The sequence below is a fragment of the Apostichopus japonicus genome, chromosome 14, assembly GCF_037975245.1.
Source record: "Apostichopus japonicus isolate 1M-3 chromosome 14, ASM3797524v1, whole genome shotgun sequence".
NCBI lineage: Eukaryota > Metazoa > Echinodermata > Holothuroidea > Aspidochirotida > Stichopodidae > Apostichopus > Apostichopus japonicus.
In genome coordinates, this window is record NC_092574.1 from 16,485,439 (window position 1) to 16,508,672 (window position 23,234).

Sequence of the window (23,234 nt, forward strand, 5' to 3'; positions counted from 1 at the left end):
GGGGGACGGGAAGCAAGCCAGGAGGAGCGGTATAATATTTCCACCCACTGAATGTAACAAGATTCCCAGAATGAGTTCCCCCTCCGAAAGTAGTGTTTGTGTTGGAGAGGGGGGTGACACTTTTCGCACGTCACTGGTTCTCAATGAGTACCATACTTATAAAACAGTACAAGCACTTACAATGTAGTACTTTGTGACTACATTACAACATGGAGGATTATGCCCTTTAAAAATTAAGCCAAACAGAAGACCACGTAAACTGAATGTATTTTGACTCGTGTTTCATTCCATATATATATATTTTTACAACGTTGGAAGAAGATAATACAGTTGGAAATATATCACAATTTAATCTGGTTTTGGTATTACCAGCCACCGCCATAATAATGGTGATACTTTGCTACATACAAAATGACCCACACACCAGACGAAACGATGAAACCTAATCAGACTCTTCTTGAATCAGACCGACCAGTGATATATGTCTATTCTAGAACCTGTAGAGAAACATGAGCCAGATATGGTTAAACTTGACAACGCGATAGCACGTCAGAAAATAGCTCGGATTAGAAACGAAAATCTGTAGTGGCGAAGAAACACATTTAGCTGTAAAATATTTTATTTAACCAAAGATGTGTCCACGATGTATGATTGTTGACATATTTACGTTTAATCGGTGTGGGTCAGTCTGCCACCTCCTAATTGAGATCTGCTTCTATTTGATACCCACTTCCCCCTCCCCCCCCCCATCTCCTACACCCCATTGCTAACCAAACAGACCAAGGAAACTAACTCTTTTCATAGACTCCGTAATGTTTCCTGTGTCTATTAAAGTACATTATGCAATCCTGCTTTTTGAAGAGACAGGATAATTTTACACCCTCCCTGGACCTATTACGTCTACCGACGTACCAATATAGACCTATTAACCACAAAACTGTGTATCATTTCAACTTCCCAACTGGGAACATAATGCAGCAGTCGTATCTGTATTAGACGCACCATACCACTTCCGCTACTTACCACTAATCCACCCTCTAACCACTAATCTACCCCCTTACTACTAATCTACCCCAGTACCCTCTCGGTGGAATGAGACGACTCAGTCTGTGCTGGCTATTTGCAGATTAATGAGGAACGCAGTTGTGCACAGCTCTGCGATATATAACAGAATGTCCTCACGATACAGAGGACTGTGTGTAATATTAGTGTTTATTATTATTGTTTTTACTTTAAATATTGTGCAACTTTGCTACTGTCTGTAAACTAGTATAAGCAGTGGCGTAGCTAGGATTTTTTGAGTGGGGGGGCCATGGGGGGCTGTTCGTTCTTGTGGGGGGGGGGCCGGAGGTTACTATCTGAGCGGAGCGCCACCTTGGTTGGCGCGGAGTGTACAGAGAAAATTTGAGATTTCAGCACCCCCAGATCGCAGGAGATGGCACCTGTGAGGCAAAATAGCAACCAAAAAGATGTGCAACTTTGGTGACAGAAATGCAAAAAAAAAAAATTTCTCTTTCATGCTGACTGGCCTTGCCAACTCAGCCAGACTTTTAACTTGAGGGAAGTTGGCATCATAGGCGTACGGGACCATTTCAGTTTGGGGGGCAGAACTTTTTGTGCCTGAAAGTTCCCGTGACACTATCTAAGCGGAGCGCCACCATCGGTTGGCGCGTAGCGTACAAGAAAATTTTTGGCACACAATGCCTCTCAGGTTGCCGGAAACGGCACTTCTGAGGCCTTGCAAGTTGCATCTAAACATTCTTTATTTTATAATCTCACGTTTTAGAAATTTACACTTCCCCAAAAATTTGGTAAATTAGAAGAAGAAAAAATGGTAACATCACTTTGAAGGGGAAAAATGGGACAGTATATTTTTTAAGCTCCTATATTTAGTTACCTTATTTATTATTTTAACACAGTACTCAGCTACCTCCAGAAAAACATACATTGTTCAACGACACGTAGGCGGGATAATGTCGCTGTGTCGGGTGAGACTGCAATTTGTCTCACAAAAAAAGTATAAAATATAACAAAGAATATGATAAACCTGTACTTCTAGGCTTGTAGGCACTCCCCCCCCCCCACCATCCATGAAAAAGAAAATGTTTCTTTTATACACTCATGTCGGGGATATCCAGGTCAAGGGCGGCGGAAGCACTTTTAATCTGGGGGGGGGGGCACCGACATCAAAGGGCACTTTGCAGAAATTCGATTGGAATGATGCAGCCTTATATTCAGTACCCTTTATAACTCTTATTGTATTATCTTATTTGTGTATACACATCACTCCATCAACGCCCCCCCCCCCCCCCCATCAAGGAAAATATGCATACTAGCACTGCAATATCCAATGCGCAAATTGGAAACAAGGAACAAGTTTTCTTTTGAGACAAAATGAGGTGAAATCATGCTAGTTGCTAATGTAGGAATCTTCCGAATTAAGAGTTTTTTTCTTGTTAATATCTTGACAAATTTTTTCCATTCGAAAATGTTTTGAGTTTGACTCACAGAAATTCGTTAAAAGTCACGGGCTTAGCCAGGATTTGCAAAGTTGTATGCACGACTATCTGAGCGGAGCGCCACCATCGGCTGGCGCGGAGCGTACTAGCAAATTTTTGGTTTTACAAACCCCTCAGATGGCCGGAAACGGCCCTTCCCGAGTGTTCATTCTGGTTCCCTGGCCTCTTGCTAACTTGAGGCGCCTCAATTTTTATGTAGAAAAAAAGGCACATTTTTAACCTGAGGAAAAGTGGGGGAGGGGCACGTGCCCCCTTTTCCCCCCGGAATATATATACTGTATATATATATATATATATATATATATATATATATATATATATATATATATATTTTTTTTTTTTTTTTTTTTTTTTTTTTTTTTTCCAGAGGACAAGAAATTCGGGCAGAAGTCCTGAAAAATTCGGGCAGCCTAAGAGGAGAAAAAAAAAATTCTCCTCTTAGGCTGCCCGAATTTTTCAGGACTTTTGCCCGAATTTCTTGTCCTCTGGAAATTTTGGGGCAGTCTGCCCCCCCCCCCCCCCGCCTCGTACGCCTATGGTTGGCATCATTTGTCGTTTCAAGGTGTCAAGGCCTTTTTTCCAACTCAAACCCCTATGGGCTACCGGTAGGTTTGCAGGATATGCCCACATGTGGACTTGTGGATGGAAGACTAACACGCATCGATGTTTCGGTAATGGTCCACATTGGTGGCTCGGTGCTAATTAGGCCATTTATTGGGTTTCTTGAGGCAGCTGTCATCAGAATCTGGGTTTTTGTGCCAATCGATGACCGATTACATGTATTGGTAGATATCGATATCGCGCAGCACAACAAGGTTCGTGGTGTATGGTCGCAATCGTCGCATCGACCATTGCCATGCCATACTGTGTGACCATTCTCATGATTACTACAGATATTGTATTATTCTTATTCTGCCAGATGCAGACGAGAAAATTGTGTAACTCTATTTCCCAAATTATTGAACAAAAAATATTAGTGAATGGCACTGATGAGTTTTTTTTAAATTTTTTTTACAACATTCCCAGTGGGGGGGCCAGTGGGGGGGCCAGCCGATTTCATGGGGGGGCCTCGGCCCCCCAGGCCCCCCCGTAGCTACGCCACTGAGTATAAGAAGCAGTGAAATATAAATTTATGTAATATGTTGAGAGAGTAAGGAAGAAAAAGTGGAATGGGTGGTTGGGGGTGGGGGAGGGGGGTGGAAGTGTTTGAAAACAAGTTCTACCAGAGATAGAAGAAAAGAAGAAAGAAAGACAATATTACTTGAAAGACAGCATGCCATTTGGCCCGTTTATATTACATAGATTTCTCAGCATAGAAATGACCAGTCACCAGGATAGATGGATTGTGGCACTAATATGAGTGAGAAGCACTAGATGGATGCGTGACTTTCACGAGAGATGGTGTAGAATGAGCATCACAATAAAATATGATATCAAACATGCATCACTCGATGGTATTATTATGCTGTGAGCATCACTAGATAAACACAGTAACAAAGGTAATGAGAAAAACACAACATCATAGGAGGTGAATGTTATAAGCAGACAGTGTTACATAGGGTGTGCATCACACACAATGTGATGTGAGTTATAACAGGTCAATGTATTATTATCCAAGGTCAACACCACTTGATATTATATAGTACCATATTTGTACCATATATAGAGTACCATATATATGTACCATATATAGAGTACCATATATGGTACCACATATAGTACCATATATTACCATATGTATAGTACCATATATGTACCATATAAAGAGTACCATATATGTACCATGTATAGAGTACCACATTTAGAGTACCACATATAGTACCATATATAGTATCATATATGTACAATATATATATATATAGTACCATATATGTACCATATATATAGTACCATATTTATATATAGTACCATGGGTACCATATTGAGAATCATCATATTGTATTATATATTAGGTGAGCAGCAATACACATTATAACATATCATGAGCAGTACTTGACACTATGTAAAGTGAGCAACGAGTGATACATGCAACAACCTCTCAGAAGTACAGATATGTTTGATAAACTCCTTGATAATACAGGAGGACATCAATAAAAGCTAAGAAACAGCCAAAACTAGCATACAAGTAGGATCACAGCACGTACTATCGCAGATTACAAGTTAAACATTTTGTGTTTTATACCAGAACTGAAAATAGCTTTTAAGTAGACATTTCATTACAAGTCTAATGTTTAAATTTTAACTGAAAACTTCTTTCTCATACCTTTCCATTTCAATTCAATGTACGTTTTTGTCATACTTTACACAGAAGACTTCCTACAAATTTCCCCAAACCACCTCCCCCCCCCCCCCCCCACTCCCCCAAACACCTTATACACAACTACTTAACTGTAGCAGGCTAATTTACATAATTAGAATCCAAAGAGAGTTACAGCACCTGCAAAGTTGATAAAAATAAGTATTAAAAAAAGAGTCACATCTCTGAACTATGTTTCAAATGCAACATTCTCTTTTAAACATAGTTTCATAACATGTTTCAACAACAACAATTTTCAGAACATTACAAATAATTACAATTAATTATGTGTCAGATACACTTTCTTGCATTTGTTATTTATATTTGTAAGGAATGAACTGGTTTGTCATTGGACTAGGTCTTATATTGAATTCTTCAACTATTGACATAGCTACTAACGAAGTAATCAAGTGAATTAACCAATTCAAACAGGGAATATTAATTAATTGTATTTTCAAGGCCCCGAACACACTCCTTAAAACCCTGTGAGACTCCATCAACTTGCAATATAAAGCTAAGGCAACTGAACTACAAAGGTAAAAGTCAACTAGTTTCACTTCTACCACATATTAAAGGTTATAAATCTCTATTACATTAAGATTTGTCTTAGAATGGTAGTCTTTTTTTTCTTCTTTCCTGCAAATTATCAAGTATCCTTTACTCAGTCATAAGCTATATTATAAACACAGCAAATAATAATTCAATCAAACAGACAACTCTTCCAGAATTTTGCAACTTTTGTAATTATTACACAAAAGATGAGGTAACAACTTTCTTGAAAAAGTGCATTTTATCAGGTTTTTGTTGTTTTTATAGCATTTGATGGATATAAAAAGCACAAAGGAAAACAATTTCTTTGTCTACAAGAGGGCTACATGCATGCCTGAGATTATATCTATCAATCAGGAAACCTAACAGTAAGAATAAAGAAAGCAACAAGGGGTGTGGGTGCAAATATTACAAACTCTTGGTTGTTCATATCTCCAAAAAACTCTAATGTTTTTCTTTTTCTCTCCAAGTTCATAGAGTTCAATCAAAATCTTTTTCCGAAGCTCAGACAGACCGACGTCTCAGTCACTGAAATAACTTTCTTGCTTGTTCTCTTTCGGGACAGAATACTGTCCTAATTTGACCTTTGACAGTGCCTAAAAAAGTAATTTATAATGTGAATGGAACCAAAAAGTTTCACCATAAATATGTTTTGTTTGGCCACTGTATTTCAATGAAATTCCACATCGTAATAACATTGATAACGTATCGGGACGACCGCATACCCTTCAGTCCCGGTAAAAAGTTGGAATTTTTTGTAAATAACATAATAGCACGCAAAATTTGAAAATAAAGTTATTGTTTTCATTTCTCACTGTAAATATAAAAAAATAAAAAATTGTAAGAAAAAGAATTAAATGCAGTTTATATACAAGAGCATACATTGTAAATACCATGTACAAAATTATTGAGAGCGATAGTCCCCACAGCCTTATATCATTATAATATTAATAACGATAATAATAATTACAATCATAATATTAAGCATAATAATAATAATAATAGTCGTAATAGTAATGACAATGAAAGAAAAGAAAGCATTGTAAGGCAAGATTTGCCACATCAAAGAAAACCTTGGATAACTCTTTCACCTAAACAGCCAAAATCTTTGAAGAGAGAACTTGGTCAAGTTGTATCATGACATCCAAACAGTTACTGACATTGATCTAACAGTTAACAATGTCTGTCACGTAGTCCTGTTATCACCCCTCAGACAGAAACCAAAGAACACTGTTACGTTTGCAATATAGAGCAAGAGGATGGGGAGAGGCAGATACCACTAAGAACACCATTGGTATCCCAGTATATGGTGAAAGTAAGAACTGTGGTAGTACACTGGCATATATACTGCAGGTATTACACAACAATGGTGCAGGGACATACGCTGAAGGGGAAACCAATGATGAAGTGGCATTTGACAGAATTAGCGCCAATGGTGAATCACATATTGTAAATCTAACACCGACGGTGCAGTGGGAGATACCACTGGGAGCACCTATGGTGCAATGGTATATGATTAAAGTTAACACCAACGGTGCATCAGACCATACCACAGGCAATGGCATTGGTGCAGTGGCATACACTACACCAATGGTGCTGGGGCACATGACATAGGTAAATACCTTTGGTGCAACAGAGTTAAACACAATTAACTCCATTTACACCAATGGTGAAATCACAGATAAACAGGATGCATGAGAGTTTGGATATCATCGTTTGTGTAACACATATTTCATGGAAGAAAAACAGTATTAGACAGGTTTTCCCACAATTTTATATCATTTTATATACTCAAGAATTTTGGTAAATCTTAATAAATCTTTTTTTTATTTTGGCAGAAGGAGAAACTATCTTTTTACTTCTAGGCTATACTAAAATGTCCTCCAGTAATATTTTGCTTATAAAAATGCCAATTTTAGGATGGCAAAATCCAATTTGAGTTTTAAGTTTGCATAATTTTCAGCCATTCACTTGAATCTTTGTATATAACCCAGTCCCCATATTACTAATTCTACATGTGCACGAGTTAAGTCTAACATACAAGTGTCCCTTGAAAAAAAAAAAAAAATTGCCATGTTTGAAAAATATTTGGAAATATTTATAATAAAGTTAAATATAACCAATAGTACAATTTAGTAAAAAGCAAGGTCTTCTTTCCATTTTGTTTTATGTAACTTGTACAGATGAAACTCTTTCCTGATAAAGAGCATACATTTAATTCCAGAATTCAGACACCATAAAGACACCATCATGTTCATATTCACACAGACAAAACCTTTCGGAGAGAGACAGCTTGGCATACCGCCTGAAGACTCTGGTCTTTTGGATTATAGCAGACTAGAAGCTTCGACATGGCAGTATCTTTCATCTTTTCACAGAGACAATGTACACAAACGGTTAAAAGGTTATACAAAAAGTGATACCAAATAGCCTAATGTTAACCAATTACACATGTAGATCCTATATAATATCTCCCCTATTTTTTTTATTTCTAGCCTTAAATATTATGACAAAGTGAAAGGGCAATGATATACATTTTGGCTAGAGTGGGACTTTATACCCAGCGACCTTACTCCTTGGTTATCATGTCCTCGGTGAATCGACTGGTCAGAACTTTTGGGGGCTGGAAGGTCAATTTGTTTTTAGCACAGCTCTTGTAATCCTGAGGTTATTACTGGTGTAAATCCTCCTCAAGCAAATAAAATCTTTACTTTGCAAGAGCTTGTTGACATGTTTCAGTCAGTTTTCTAGTAATTAATGCATTTTACACTCTGACATAATTTCGCTGCCCACAGCGGAGCACTATAATTTGCCATTTCTTGGATACGCAAGTTTCAGCTAACACAAAAAAGACAATTAGCTACCATTATTAATTAATGCTTCTTATTAATCAACCTTCCACCACTATAAACAATAAGTCCAACATTCCCTCCAAGGATCAAGCTCTTTCGTGGTACAATGCATACATCTATTTTTCAGACATTCAGACACAAATATAATCGCTTTTTCACACAGTCCAACCTTGGGACAGACAGCATGGCCTATAGGACACTCTTCTTGGAGGGTTCTAGACAATTACCTAAGTTTAATTAATGCTTCTATTTAATCAAACTTCCACCACTATAAACAATTGGACCAACATTCCTTCCAGATGAATCACATCGAAATATTCACATTAATTTATGTCACATTAATTATTAATGTATTTGAGCGTTAAACACAACGCTATCACCCATGTCTTTTAAAGCAAGACTATAGAGACACAGCCTTGAAAGTTATCCTGAGTAACCATGGGAACTGAATCAGAGTCAGTGAAACACAATTAATAGCTGTCAAACGACAGTTTTGTAATTTGTTTGTGTTCTGTGCTCTCTTGAGTAAAGTCGGCACGAGTGCTGACAGTAATTAATGCATATGCTTAATTTGCAGTAGGATACATAAAAGTCATATCAAAAATTAACACAGAATGTAAACCAGAAGACCATACAGTAGGCACAGGCAGAAAAAGTTTTAGAAATATGGTTACATGTAGTTCAGACTTACAAGAACAATCTTGAAGTTGTAAGGTCCAATGTGGCTTGTATTAATGATGCCTCTATAGATAACTTAAGGCCTATTACACAAACAGGATGTCAACTAGCATCGTAGCTATTTTTCTGTCTATTTACTAATCCCAGAGAAGGATTATATTTGAACCACAAATATGTTGACATCTTACATATTTTCGTCAAAACTTTAATGAAGTGTGGCTTGACAATTTACAAAATATGCCAACAGTTGAACAAGTTGTTGTATTTGCCTAACAACACACCGCACACTCTGTGCTATGATTCAATTGACTTTCTATTGGCTATTGTCAGTACCAGGTTTTACAAACATTCTCTGGCACCTATCGCAAGGACAACACATCTCTTGAAACTTACAGCTAGTTTTCAACACTTTTGAAGACTGTAGGTCCCCATGATAGATTCAAAACATACCCATAACAAGGGAAACTGCGTGAAGGGTTTGGTCCGGCTGTCAAATGATCATATAACAGTAACCAACTTTTCGGATTTGTCGTGCGTGATTAACTACGGATGACTGCTTCCAGTCATCACCGGAGCAATGGTATTAAACTGATAAGAGAGATTCTGATCTTCTAGGTAAGATTCGTTATAAGTTGCTTGAATGTATAAACTTAACGATATCAAGCACAGATTTAAGGATTGCATATAAACACATGCAGAGACATGGTTTGTGCACATTCCGTTCTTCCCTAAAGCCAGATTAGAGATTTCAGACACTACCCAGAAAGATCGCAGCAATTCAAACATAAAGGCTGATGGGATCTGACCTTAGAGACACTGATCCATATCTTGGAAAAATGCAATCTCACTTGTTTCATGTGACAGAAATACAGACCTTCAAAAACTTTCTTTCCCATAGCAGATGTTCATCTTTTCACCTCCCACAAAACATGAAATTGTAATCTCATCAGTGTATGCTGTCATTGAGGATTCTTTTAATCCTTGTTTTGTTTTTGGTTTGTTTCTTTCTCTCATCATACACACTCGAATGAAATGAACATATCAGCTGTAACCCACGCACCATCCTACATGGATTGAATTGGCTCTGGTTAGATTGGATACAGTTTAATGAGTAAGCCCATCATTGAGTTTAATATATGTGATTCAATGATGTTAAAAACGTACATGTGTGGATTGCTACAGACAAATGGATTAAAACCCCATTGACAGACACATGTGGTGTTGTATAAATTTTTCAAAAATACACCAAACAACCTTTTTGGTTTTGGTGTGATATTTTATGGCTATATTAGATACAGTTTGATTCAGTAGGACTTGCACTGATGCATCTTTGGTGTGATAATGCTAACCATACACCAACCTGATTTGGTCTGGTATCCAATGACAAGCTTGTACCATATTGTGCCCAACCAGTTCATACACAATTCATTCGATATTAAACTTCTCTCGCTGCTACACTGGAATGAAGTTTGCATCACCAGGGCGATGACTGATGTCCTGCAATGTTGCCAGAGTCATCCAAACAGCATCCTATTTGGAGTGGTTTCCTCTAGTTTTGTCTTGAAACAACTCTCACTGATGGGGCTTATCCCTGTACAGCATTGATGCTCAAGCAATCAATACACCTTCCCTGTTCACCGCACGTCCCTCTGACCTGGGCTGAAAAACCTTAGATTTGTCGTTGGAATAGCACCAAAAGCATGTGTCGTCAACATGTCCAAGTCATCCACACGCCTGTGCTAGGAATTTCGCCTCTCGGCTGGAATGGGATACCCCTTGGATTCAGCAGGATTTATCACTAATTATTAAAGTATGTGCTATAAATCTAACTGTGCTGTTATTTCAGACAGTTCTGGTAATTTTTTGTTCCTGCCAGACTTTTTTACCCCATTCTCTAGACCCATTTCTGCATTGATAACATCGCCCATGAATTGATTACCGACCCTTGACCTTGACCTCTCTAGTCTTCCTTGTTTTCCTGCAAAAGAAAGGATAGAAAATATTGATCAAATCCTTGCAAAACATGAACCTTAAAATTGTCCTAATAAAACAATCGTCTCTCTATTGGCAGTTAGCTATCTATAGGAGAAAGTTTTCAAACAGGCTCTATGGTGAAGCCAATTTACCACACACTTTATGTATCTCTTAGAAATTCCTGTACCCTTGTGTCATATTAACAACTTTGTATCACTTTGATCTGTCTGAACTGGTCAAGTTCTAGCTCTGGGTGGTAAAGAAATCTGTCGGTCATTTGCATCACCGAGGCATTTATAAAAAAGATTCATTAAATACCTTCCCGCCATCTTTCTTACCTGGGATCCTTACCCCTTTAGAGGGCGCCGTGAAATATATTTAATGGATCATGAGGACGTTTTTATTGATCTTATATATGCTGCCAATTTGACATTTTCATGATCTCAGTTCTGATCATGATGGGGGCTGAGGTCACAAGTAATATTCCATATGTCAGGGGTCCATGAACATGTCCTCATTGTCCCTAGGGGGGGGGGGCGTAAGGGCAATCGCTGTCAACTTAATCCCAGCTTCTGCATACTTGGCTTGGTTTCAGTAGCTCAATTGATCACTGTTAACCGTGGCAATTAATGCATCTCCAGGTTGGTCAGTATCTCTCGTTACATTTCCTAAAATTTCTATCCTAGTTTAATTTGGGGGTTATCTCAAGTCAGCTACCAGGTAAAGGTGTAGTTACTGTAAGATTGTCAGGTTTATAAACTGGCCTGGCTGGCAGTTTGGTCATTGCTCCAGATTCTCCGTAGAGAAATTCACTTAAAAAACAAAAGACAATAAGTCACTTCTATTGTACTTTACAAGTTATTGTTTTGAGGTAGACAATAGAGACAATAGGGAGGGGTTCGGTGAATAATTTATATGGCATCATAAAATTCTATGTAAAATGGTTAAATTTGCTATACAGGAGCAAAGAAGTATAGCCATTTTGCATACAGGAACCATATTATTTTATAACAGACACAATTTTGAGTCTTCAAATCTGCTACACAAAACATTTAAAAATATTTAAATTATTTATTAAAATTATTCCCTTGGGTTGGATACACTCGATAACATATATATACACCACACTGAGATAAATTACGAAAGAATAAACAGAAAAACAAAACGAGGATCATATTTGTGAGATGAGGGTGGGGGGGAGGGGTAACCTACAAACCATTTGCTAAATATTATCCCAACTTGTACAGCTAAAATTTGATAATGTTCTGAATATATTTGCATTTGTTAATTTTGAAAGAAGTGGGAGATTCGGCAAATTCCTCTCCCGTCATAACAGTAATTGTATACTGATTGACTATGATGTTAATTTTACAAAAGGGCAACAGACATTACATGGACATGAAACACATGAGAATGACACAAAACCGACAGCTGGCATGCCCTGCCTGCACATAAAGCTCATTAGTAGAACCGATACATACCACAGTGTATAGCTGCTACATGCAAATATCATTACGATTACAGTTAAACTTGCAATTCTCCTCACTGAAATATAGCTGCCAAAATATATGAAAACAAGAACTACAAACGCAGTTGAATATTAGTGACTGAAGCTGCTGGACCCAGTCTCAAATGTGGTGGGACTTGTACATAGTACATACACAGGTAATATGTTAAATATGAAAAGCATATTTGCAGCATCAATTGGACAAATCCAGTTTTGTTACGGCAATATATCATATGTATGAGTTGCCCAGTCAGCGTAATGTTTGAAACTGGGCGTATGAGATATTCAATACCGTTTTCAGGCGTCATCAGTCGTCGCTCCTGCAAAAATGTTAATTTATTCAGAAGTAAACAAATCAAGGCCTGATCATTAAAGCGGCAGTAGTTAATAATTAGTTTTTGAAGAGAATTTTTACTGATTCTTAAAAAACATAAATCCCTTTTTGGAGCTGCTCTTTTGGTAAAATTTTCTAGTGGTCTAAAGATGGTAATATCGAACAGTCTTGTTGGTGTCTTGTTCGCAAGGAACTGGGTCTCAACATTGAGAGTAGTATAAGTATTAAACCTGTCTTTAAAGCATCAAACATAACCGGACTTGAAAAAACCAGGGTCAATTAGAGGGTCTGGGGTGCACAAAAAAGGTGAAAGAATAATGTATTATCATTTTCACGATAGAGAAAAATACTGTAGAAAGGTAGCAAGGAAATAATTGTCCTGAGGGGGGGGGGGGGGGCAGTGGTCATACCAGAGAGAAAAAGTACAGTCTGCCTTTCAATAATTGTTTGGTTTACATTTATACCCTCATATTTCCAAGAGATTAAAACCAGCAGTAGACAAACCCTGTCACTTGTAAAGAATAGAAATTTACTCCACAATGGTACTTTGCAACCATTCTTTCAATATCTTGTTCCTTACTTACGATATATAGTTTGTCTGTATGTGACTTACGTCTTTTCTTGAACCTTTCATCATTACTCAAGGCAAGGATTCACGGAGGGGGGTGGGGGGAGGGGTGACATGACGTCACTTTTAGGCAGATATTGATTATATATCCTTTTCATCAAAACGTTGGCATTGTTGATTTGTCCTTAAAAGTTTTGATATATACAACTGCAGTGTTCACTTAGCTGTCAGTTTTGACCATGGGAATACCCTGTTAAAGGTTCAATGTTCACAAACTGATTAAGTACTGAATCTGAGACGACAGTTTAAAATTGTCACAAAATTCTGATACAATTTTCTTGAAAGACGTTCATTCACTGAATACCTCGATAATGATATTTCTGTCCTGAATGTGACTGGTACATCCTCTATAAAGACCTTTAAAACTAGCAAACTGTTATGCACCCATTTTTCAAGTTATGGCTTTAATACATAATATACTGTGCACATGATACATAACTCCTGCATAAGAATGTTTACCATCAACAACAAAACATATTCTAAAACCCAAATGACTCTATTAATTCTGTAGACTGTACCCTATCTATATAATTAATTCAATTTTTGGTTCTTGCATTCCATGCTAATAGACATGCCATAGACATAAACCATGCTCTCCATTAATGGTTCTCAAAATCAGGCCTCGACATGCTTTTCAGGGTTTATAGATGTTTTGAGATCAGTAAAAGTGTTCTCATCATGAAGATTCCATTTTCAATTAAGCTGCTCATGCATTTTTAATCAAGCAAAATTGAAATTGAAATAACATGACATGCTTTTAAACACACATACCACAGCATGTACTTCAAAGATACAACAAATGTTGACAATTATTACTCTATGAAAAACAGAGAATACAGATAGAATCCTTGTTAACCACACAGAACCATAGAAAGTGTAAAATATAGCTAGTCAAACCTTTTCCTTATTTGCCCTCTCCACCAATACCTACTGTCAGACCCCCACCCCCCCCTCTCTCTCTCCTTCCACCCACAATTCATATCCACCAACCTCCACCCACAACCATGCTCCTGAAGACTTTGCAGATATCTGTGTAAAGTAGTTTACAAAGGACCGAGGGGTTGTGCAATGGTGCGTTTGGGAGTAATGTAACAGCTGTGATTGTCATGCAGCCTGTGAATATAAGTTTCAGAGGAATGGCTTGAGTTTGACTGTTTGGAAAGCAAGAGTAATTAATTTGACTTAACCTGACACAGGGTCGAGGACGGGAGAATGTCTTTAGAAGATGGGTTTCTTCCGAATAATAGGAACAAAGCAAGTTTCCTATTTAGGTTTTAGGACATTGTTTATAAATCTGAGTGTTACTTCAATGAAATCCATCATTCTACCAATCGATACAATGACGACAACAATCATGAAGGTGGTTTCAACTAGATCGACAATGGTTTTGAAAAGTCAGCTAGTACCAACAACAAAACATGTGACTGTTACCCTGTAGATGAAAATTGAGTGGTATTTGATATAGTTTTCTACAAACTATGTTCCATTTACTAGGTATGTAATCCAACAATAAAATACAAAAAATGGATGAAATTTCGATTACAAAAAAAAAATTGACCACTTTGAATCATTCTGCTACACTTATTAATCAATATAAGGGACTATATTAAATATTAAATTGAATCCAAAAGTTTCAGCAGCTTAAGTTGTCAAAGCCAAAGATAGTCATGAGAAGTTGATCAATGTTTGCTTGATAACAAATTTATGATGTACTCCTTGGTTATATGGTAAACATAACACTATGTCACTACCCCCTCCCCCACCTCCCCCACACCCCAACCTTACACTCAAACATGTAAACTGTTATTCCCTGTTCTTTCCTGATAAATACATTTATTATGCTCCCTTTACTTTTCTTAAACTTTCCACACTATATGGAAGATGGGGAGGAGGGTGGGGGGCAGGGGAGGGGTGCTCTTAGTTGAAATCTTCAGTGGCTTCTCACCTACTGCCCTTGGGGTTCTCTTCTTTATCTTGTCCGGTCGATTGAAAGCCTGGCCACTCTGTAATGCTTCTAATAGGTTATCCATGACACCCTTCTGGTCGTCACCTGCTAAAGAAAGACGACAAATCCAACGTAAAAATCGTAAAAATAACTACCTCAAAGAAAAATAGGATCTGGCTTTGGTAAAATAAGTTCTCCCATGACAGGGGATTTGCTTCACCAGATCGACCAGAACTCTATATTCAATCAAAAAATTACTCCCAAAATATGCTAGAAAACAATGAGTCATCTCGAGTCACTCTTTTAACAGTAAATCTTTGTTTACATGTAAAATACATGTTTGCTTCACAGAGTGCAATGCAAACAAAAAACAACACATTTACACACATTTGTCTTATTTGATATCTTCTCTGAAGACTCCTAAACAAACATCTTTTCAGAGGTGCAAGCTATTAGGACTTTGAAGCTTTGAATAGTAAGGAAATAGAGCAGATATTTGCAACAGTGTTTGTCTTGAGTTTTGTAACTTATATATCACCCTCTGCTGCATAAATGAATACTCTTCAAATTATTTTGCTGACACATTTATAGCCAAGGAGATACTTCAAAGCTTCCGTTAAGTTCTTACCCGAGCTAATGTCAAGTAACTGCTTGTTGCGTTTCTTCTCCAATTTCTCCCTCGCTGCTTTCTCTTTAGCCTCCCTCATCTTCTTCTCCTTCTCAGCAGCCTCCTGCCTCTTCTTATTTTCTAATTTTGATTGCTATAAGCAAAAACAAAATTTAAAGCTAAATGATCTCAACTGGTTTGAAGGAGATACGAAACAAAATGTAAGAGCATGGTTCTTGTCTGTTCGGGATATTGATTCTTGAGACTACGGCCCTGATACTGTACAACTGATGTGATAAGTTGTACGGGATCAGGTCTCTTTAATTAAGGAATGGTAGTAACGTTTGAATCTGGCATAGCAATTTGCATTCGTTACATACCAGTTTTGTTTAATGTCAATCCAAGCAGTAGCTTTATCTGAATATTTACATAATCATAAATTTGACTTCATGTTCCGTGTCTACGACAAATGATTCATCTCACACAAAGGACTTTTGGTTCTACCTTGGAATATCATTTACCCCATTTTATTCAAATTGATTATTTAAAGAAAAAAGAAAGAAAAATTTAAGAGTTGCTTTTGTGAGATGTCATGATAAGACTTACTTGGTATTCTTCTAGGAAAGTTTTTATTTGACTGAAAAATTCCTCAAAACTCTTTGAATTTTTGTCAAAGCAGAAAAATTCAGCAAGCTCTTCATAGAGATTCTTCATCTTCTTGGACATGGCTTTGATTGTTTCAAACTCGTCCTTGGCGATCTTAACAAATTTGTGAACATTTCTGTCAAGGTCAATTATGGCTTAGTTGATATTCATGTCAAAGTGATGTAATTATAAAGACACAATTATTAGTATTATAAATATTATAATCATTATAAATAGTAACATAATTATTAAGAGCATATTATTTGATAGTAGCTGAGCATTTTTCATTAACCCAGGATTCACTTTTTGAACCTGATGCATACAATTGACTTAAAGAGACTTCGACGAGAAGTTCTTTTCTTTTCGAACAAACTAAAAGTGACAATGGTGTTCTCCAGCCAACCCCTAAAAATTGACAGAGGACGCTGTCATATTGGTTAGTTCTAGTTCTACGAAACTTGACAAGCTAGTCTTCGACTGCAGATAATAACTGTGTGTTGATCATTCCAATCATACTTATTAAAGAAACATCGTTCGGAACATACTTTTGAAGTTTCAAGACACACAAATTGTCTTAACTTGTGTTTACTAAAGCACTCTTTGTGATTGGCCAAACTGCAGAAGTGGAAGCTTGTACTAGTCAATCACCCAACGTGTCTGTATGCAGGTTCATACAGCATCTTTGCATGTTTGTACTAGTCAATCACCCAGTGAGTCTGTATGCAGGTTCATCTGGCATCTTTGCATGTTTGTACTAGTCAATCACCCAGCGTGACTGTATGCAGGTTCATGTGGCATCTTTGCATGTTTGTGCTAGTCAATCACCCAGTGTGTCTGTATGCAGGTTCATACAGCATCTTTGCATGTTTGTACTAGTCAATCACCCAGCGTGACTGTATGCAGGTTCATGTGGCATCTTTGCATGTTTGTGCTAGTCAATCCCCCAGTGTGTCTGTGTACAGGTTCATGTGGCATCGTTGAATGTTTGTGGTAGTCAATCACCCAGCGTGACTGCATGCAGGTTCATATGGCATCTTTGCATGTTTGTGCTAGTCAATCATTGTGCTAGTTTATCTGGCCCGTTCACATGCTTGTGTGCCCGCTTTTCAATTGATCATGTTAATTTGATTCAGAGATCCGTAAAATTATGGATCACACCAATCTGGATCGACATGGCAGCTTCCTCTGGTGACATGCTGGAGAGCCCCCATTGACTGGTTAGTTGTGATCCGAATGTTGCTATGCTACAATGATGCGCAGAAAACCTAATATAGTACTCCCCAACTGACATAATCACACTGTGACTTTTTCTGGTTCTGTTTCCAGGCATATCATTCTGGTTAGGTGGTATCTCTAAATCTAGACTGTCTGATATGTCTAAAATTCTATTTAACATTATTAGAGGAATAAATCAACACCCTCCCCCCTTGCCCCCCCCCCCCCCCCCCCCCATTGTCAGACTTTTCATATAACATGGTGTATAGTACATCCTTACATGGTGCAGAACTTAACTGATGCAAAAAAGTCCTTCAGTCAATTTTTTATTTTTAAAACAAAAATATCACCCAAACACAGAGGTCCAATATTCCTTGTTCATTTTTTACAGCAAAACCAAATTTAGAAAGCTAAACCATAAACCAAACATGTAAACGAGAGAATTAAATACACAAAAGAACAACAATAATATTGTCTATAAAGAATGAAATGATTGTCATTAAAGGATATGCTCATAACTTCTTTGAATCTGTCATTTTCAGCGCTCGGTTTGAAGCATTTGATGTTTGTCTCTAATTCGTTGAGTTGTTTTTCCATTGCTTTCAGGTTTGCTTGAATGACGTCATCAGACACTGAAAGAGTAAGTCATAAAATGGAGAGAAAAACCCAGAGAAATATGGTTGTAAACAACAACAACAAAAGGGATCATAATAGATTAATAATTGGTTCAGATGCACACTGACTGCAGAGGGTTCAAGGTTCACTTCTGGGAAACGAAATTCCATGACTCTACCATGCCAAACTTAAGAAATTCCATGTCTCTACCATGACAAAATTAAGTGCTCCCATGACCCTACCATGACAAAATTAAGAAATTTCATAAACTTGGTGAGATGGGTGGACTGAATTCTTTTCCATTTTACAGGTAAATATGCTAGATATGAGTACTGACTTTAATACAACAAGTCATACAGTGGAAAAAAAGTCAAAAGTTTACCAGTGAAAAAATAAAGCTGTATACTTAATCTGTGGGACCAACTTTATATATATATATATATTGGAAAGACCAGTATATGACTTGATATATAAAAAGTGAAATGGTTGTAATCCCATGTATCTGGTAGTTCAAATGAGCGGTGTCCAACTATGTTTGGAAAGAGTTCCACAAATTTACAACACAATACAAGCTCTAAAGTTAATGAATTAAATAGAATAACTGTTAATGAATAGAATTAATTCAGTCTGATCCTTATATACAAATTAGCTAGCCTTTGGAACAAAAGGCTAAAAGTTTTGAAAGCCATGTGTTAGTCCTGATGGTGTGAAGGAACAAATATATGTATTTGGGAAACCACCAATATTTTCCCTCACTTGTTCCTCTCCCCCACCCTTCCCCCCCCCCCTCTTCCTATAAATGCTACATACCTGATGCTGCTTTTTGCACATGTGTTAATTCCTCTACAAAATCTGCAACATCTGGGAAATGTTTCTCCACCGTGTCTGCTAAGAAGTTCAAGAATGTTGTTTTATTGTCCACTGATTTTGTGCCGCGAAGCTGTCAAAAAAGGAAAACAGATAAAACAATAAAATTATAAACTCGCAAGAAATCAAAGTCAAAGAAAAAAAGAGATGAAATGATATTTCTCTCAGCTTACTTAAAATCATAAATGATAAATATGATAAATTGTAACTACATAACCTCACAGGAATTTAAGAGTTTTAAACTGAATTTGGAAGACAAATTTAAAGAAAAGGACAATAGCATTTTTAATTCTATGAACAATTAAATGTCTCCAGAAAAGGAAGAAACACACTAAAATGTGATAATATCAGAACTGCAAGTGACTCGGCCATAAAATGACAGCATATCAACCCTGAGTTCCACAAATCTGAAACCACATCTACAAAGCATGGATCTTGAAGTTGTTGAAGATTTTGCAGGGAATTACACACAGAAAATCGAGAAGGACAATTGCGGTCCTAATTTGAAAATTTTGAATGACGGAATTTCTCCAGAAAGACAAAACACTCTCGAGGTGGAGAAACAAAGAAGGAACAGCCAATGAAAAATAACAAATAGGTGACCAAATTTTGTTATTTTTAGCATACTGGAGGACAACGGTGATTAATTTCAGTGTGGTACCATGGCTTCATCTCGGTCCACACTTCGACTCTAGCCGTATGGTATGAGATCCTTCCCTTACCTTTGTTAAAAACTCCAGATCGAACCCTAACGACATTTCATTCCTGGAACCCGCATTCATGTAATTTCCAAACAGCAAAAGAAGTTCTAATATCCGGTGAAATTTGGTACTCTTCCTTAATTCTTCGCAGGCTTTGGTACCGATTACAATGTCCTGATGATGTGAAGAGACAAAAACAAAAGAGAGATTGAATACATCAATAAACTCTATTTAGAGGAACCCTGTTTGTGCCAATATTTGATTAGAATGTAATATTTCCCCTCGGTGACCATAGGAATAAACTGCCAGTGCTTTTGACAGCCCCCCATGACAGTAACACCTGCATCATCCCTGGGAAGGGTCAGGACTGACCAGAGGGTTTTCCAGATCTGGAGAATCAAGTTTCTCAAACTGTTCTGTGGTTTGCTTTGGTCATGGTGTGTTTTTTAGAACGGTCCTGTAAAGTAAATTCCACGTTGACCCTCACTTTTCTGCATGTATGTCATAATTTTGTTGTCACTGTACTTGAGCAAATTTGCGATGATGGCTGGCCTAGGAAACCCTTCACATTGCTCAATTCTTTTTTTTCCCTTAGTTTTAACCGTTAACATTTAAGAAATATGATCTCCTTCCAACTGTTTAACGTCTAATACCAGTGCCAAAGTAATATGGAATTTTGTGTTATTGGGCACTGAAAGAAAGATCTTGTGGGTAGCTTTCTACTGAAACGTAATTTTCTAATTCTGTAACTAGGAAAAAAGATGACCAGATCAAGCCTAAAAAAACTTTGAGGTCATTTACCATCCATTTTCTACTTTGGCTACTTTTTTGATATTGTCCCCTATAAAACAAAATTTGTAAGAAAGAAAACAAACCCATGTTCTAAGATAAGAAAGCATGTAAGACATGAAGAATAAATTTCCATTTGGGTGACAAGAAATCAAAATTTCATGTAGCGACTTCAAACGGGTAAATATGTTTATAAGTTACATCCTGGCATGTTTGCATTACAATATACAATTATATTGCGATTGTATATCTGTCTGGTTAAACCAGAATGATACAATGTATTCATACAATGAGGTAACACAGCCAGGCATATTCTGATCTCTGTAACAAGTATCAATAAACAGGTGAGGATATAATATATAACAAAGTGATAATTGTTGAGAAATTTCAAAAATTTGCCACCAAAGTTGGACATTTCTAAACACTTTTAACAATTTTTTTTGTAGGAACCATGTCAGAAAGAAAAGCTACAAAATCTGATGCAGCAAGGCTGAATTTAATATCAAACAGACCAGCAATGCCCACTGTGTGAACTGCATTGGTATTGTGTGAAACTGCACAGCACAAAATATTATGTCCTATGCAGCTTGGCTGCAGGATGCTGCAGCCCCCTCGGCATACAAATTTTGCAGACAGTGCCTTAATAGGCAGAGATGGTAAACTTAGTTGAGCCACTCAGTGTTTATACATCACCATCAACAAGCATGATGTGATCATGAGTCGTTGATCATTTTGAACATTTTCTTACCTTTTGCACAACTGATTTGGATTATGTGATTTCAGCGACACCTTTATTGTAAACTTTATTTGTTACTGTTTGAATCAGCACCAAGAAATGAGTACAGAAATCTTGCGATGGCGATAGTAACTACGACTTACCGGTTTGATGTCTCCCACGAGTTCCTTGAAACGTAACTTAAAACTCATTGAGTTTAACCGTGGAAAAAGCCTCTTTATTGTGCCAAGCTGAAAATGAAGAAATGAAGAAATGAAGAAGACAAAAAAGGCAATGTGTGGGATAACAAGCATTGGTTGAATTCTTAAAATGTAAGTCAATCCTGGAAAAACAGTCTCATCAAGTTCCTTTCAAAAGTCAAAATGATTTGTACACTGAAGGAAAAACAAACAAACATGTACAAGGGGTTCATTTATGAATAGACTATAACATGGTGTGTATTTAGTGATTGGGGATGGGGTGGGCAGGGGGGGGGGTGAGGACCACTCTTTTAGAAGTAAAGCAAACCCTGTCTGTTTGTTTTGTTCAAAATACTACTCCTACAAAAAAGCAGCTATACTTTGTGAATTGTTATGTAACAAGTTAAACAAGTATTTTGAATTATCTATCAGAATTCTACACAATAGACAAATGTGCATGAATGGAAATGCTGTAAGAAGTTTTCTTCGATACCCATCGCATGATTTATGTATGTGGGTTGCACCTTCTGACAGAGAATATGGTATGACTGGGCATAATTTTCAGTGTTTTATTAATGGTATTTTTCTAAATGCTATTGTTGTCGTGGTTTTTCTAATTCTGACAATTTCATACATGTTTGTTTATTGGGAATATGTTTTTTTTTACTACATACCGTCACACAAAATTGTTCTGCTTCCACCATATCAGCATACTGATCTTTCATTGCATACACTTTATTGATGGCGTCTTGTTCTGCCATATTTTTGAGAAAGTTGCCTATAACGACCTCATTCAGAACTTCTTCGTCTACTTCCAAGATTTTCTTCTTCAATTCCTCGTGTTCCATCCTCAGTGATCCCAAGAAGATAGCTGATTGAAAAGAGAAGCAGAAGACATAAAAATGATAAATCGGTGCTGTGGCCGAGTGGATAAAGCCGGTGGCATTTGAAGCAATGAGGCTTAGCAATCGAGAGGTTCTGGGTTCAATAACCCGGCCGGGTCATAGTAAGGTGGGTTGATCATCCAAGAGCAATCTACGGTTTCCCATCTGTAAATGACTTTCTAAATTGAAAAGATTCCAAATTTGAGTTAAAATGTTGAATTGGAAAGCCACCCGACATGTAAGTTGTCATCCATTAGCCCTTCCCTGTTTCTCCCACATGTGCGGTTGCTTAAGGGTCGTAAAAATAACTGCTGATTATTATTATTATTATTATATCTATTACAATAGGGGTGCTTATGGAAGTACTGGAAATGCCTTTATACATTAAAGACTACATTTATAAAAAGAAATAGAAAAAAAAAAACAGAAATGAGAAATTAACTAAAATGTATATGATCTACAAAAAAACCCGACAAAGACGTATCCTACAAGTCATCCTTGATTTAGCTGCTAGAATCACAAGAATAAGTAACACACAATTAAGGTATTTTTCGAGCAAGAATGTATCTGAAATTCCGATGACCAAAGGTTTGCAAAATTTTGCAAGGCCACCAAAAGACAAAGAAATGAAATGAAAAGAGAAGGGGTTTTGAACAAATTTTTGCCACAAAGGAGGAACTATATAGTTATATAAAAAAAAAAAAAAATATATAT

At 37.1% G+C, this 23,234-nt stretch overlaps 1 protein-coding gene across 1 annotated transcript in view; it reads right to left on the reverse strand.

Annotated features, from left to right (window-relative positions):
* Positions 1 to 3,776: 3,776 nt before the first annotated feature.
* The window catches only part of LOC139979648 (protein diaphanous homolog 2-like), a 70,547-nt gene continuing 51,089 nt past the window's right edge, over positions 3,777 to 23,234 (reverse strand). The window contains exons 17-25 of the mRNA XM_071990657.1: positions 22,311 to 22,507; positions 21,601 to 21,687; positions 19,954 to 20,106; positions 19,175 to 19,304; positions 18,259 to 18,381; positions 16,496 to 16,659; positions 15,911 to 16,043; positions 15,283 to 15,390; positions 3,777 to 10,872 (exon numbers count right to left, since the gene is read on the reverse strand). Coding sequence (XP_071846758.1) covers positions 10,712 to 10,872; positions 15,283 to 15,390; positions 15,911 to 16,043; positions 16,496 to 16,659; positions 18,259 to 18,381; positions 19,175 to 19,304; positions 19,954 to 20,106; positions 21,601 to 21,687; positions 22,311 to 22,507 — 1,256 coding nt within the window. The 3' untranslated portion in view covers positions 3,777 to 10,711. The remainder of the gene's footprint in view (positions 10,873 to 15,282; positions 15,391 to 15,910; positions 16,044 to 16,495; positions 16,660 to 18,258; positions 18,382 to 19,174; positions 19,305 to 19,953; positions 20,107 to 21,600; positions 21,688 to 22,310; positions 22,508 to 23,234) is intronic.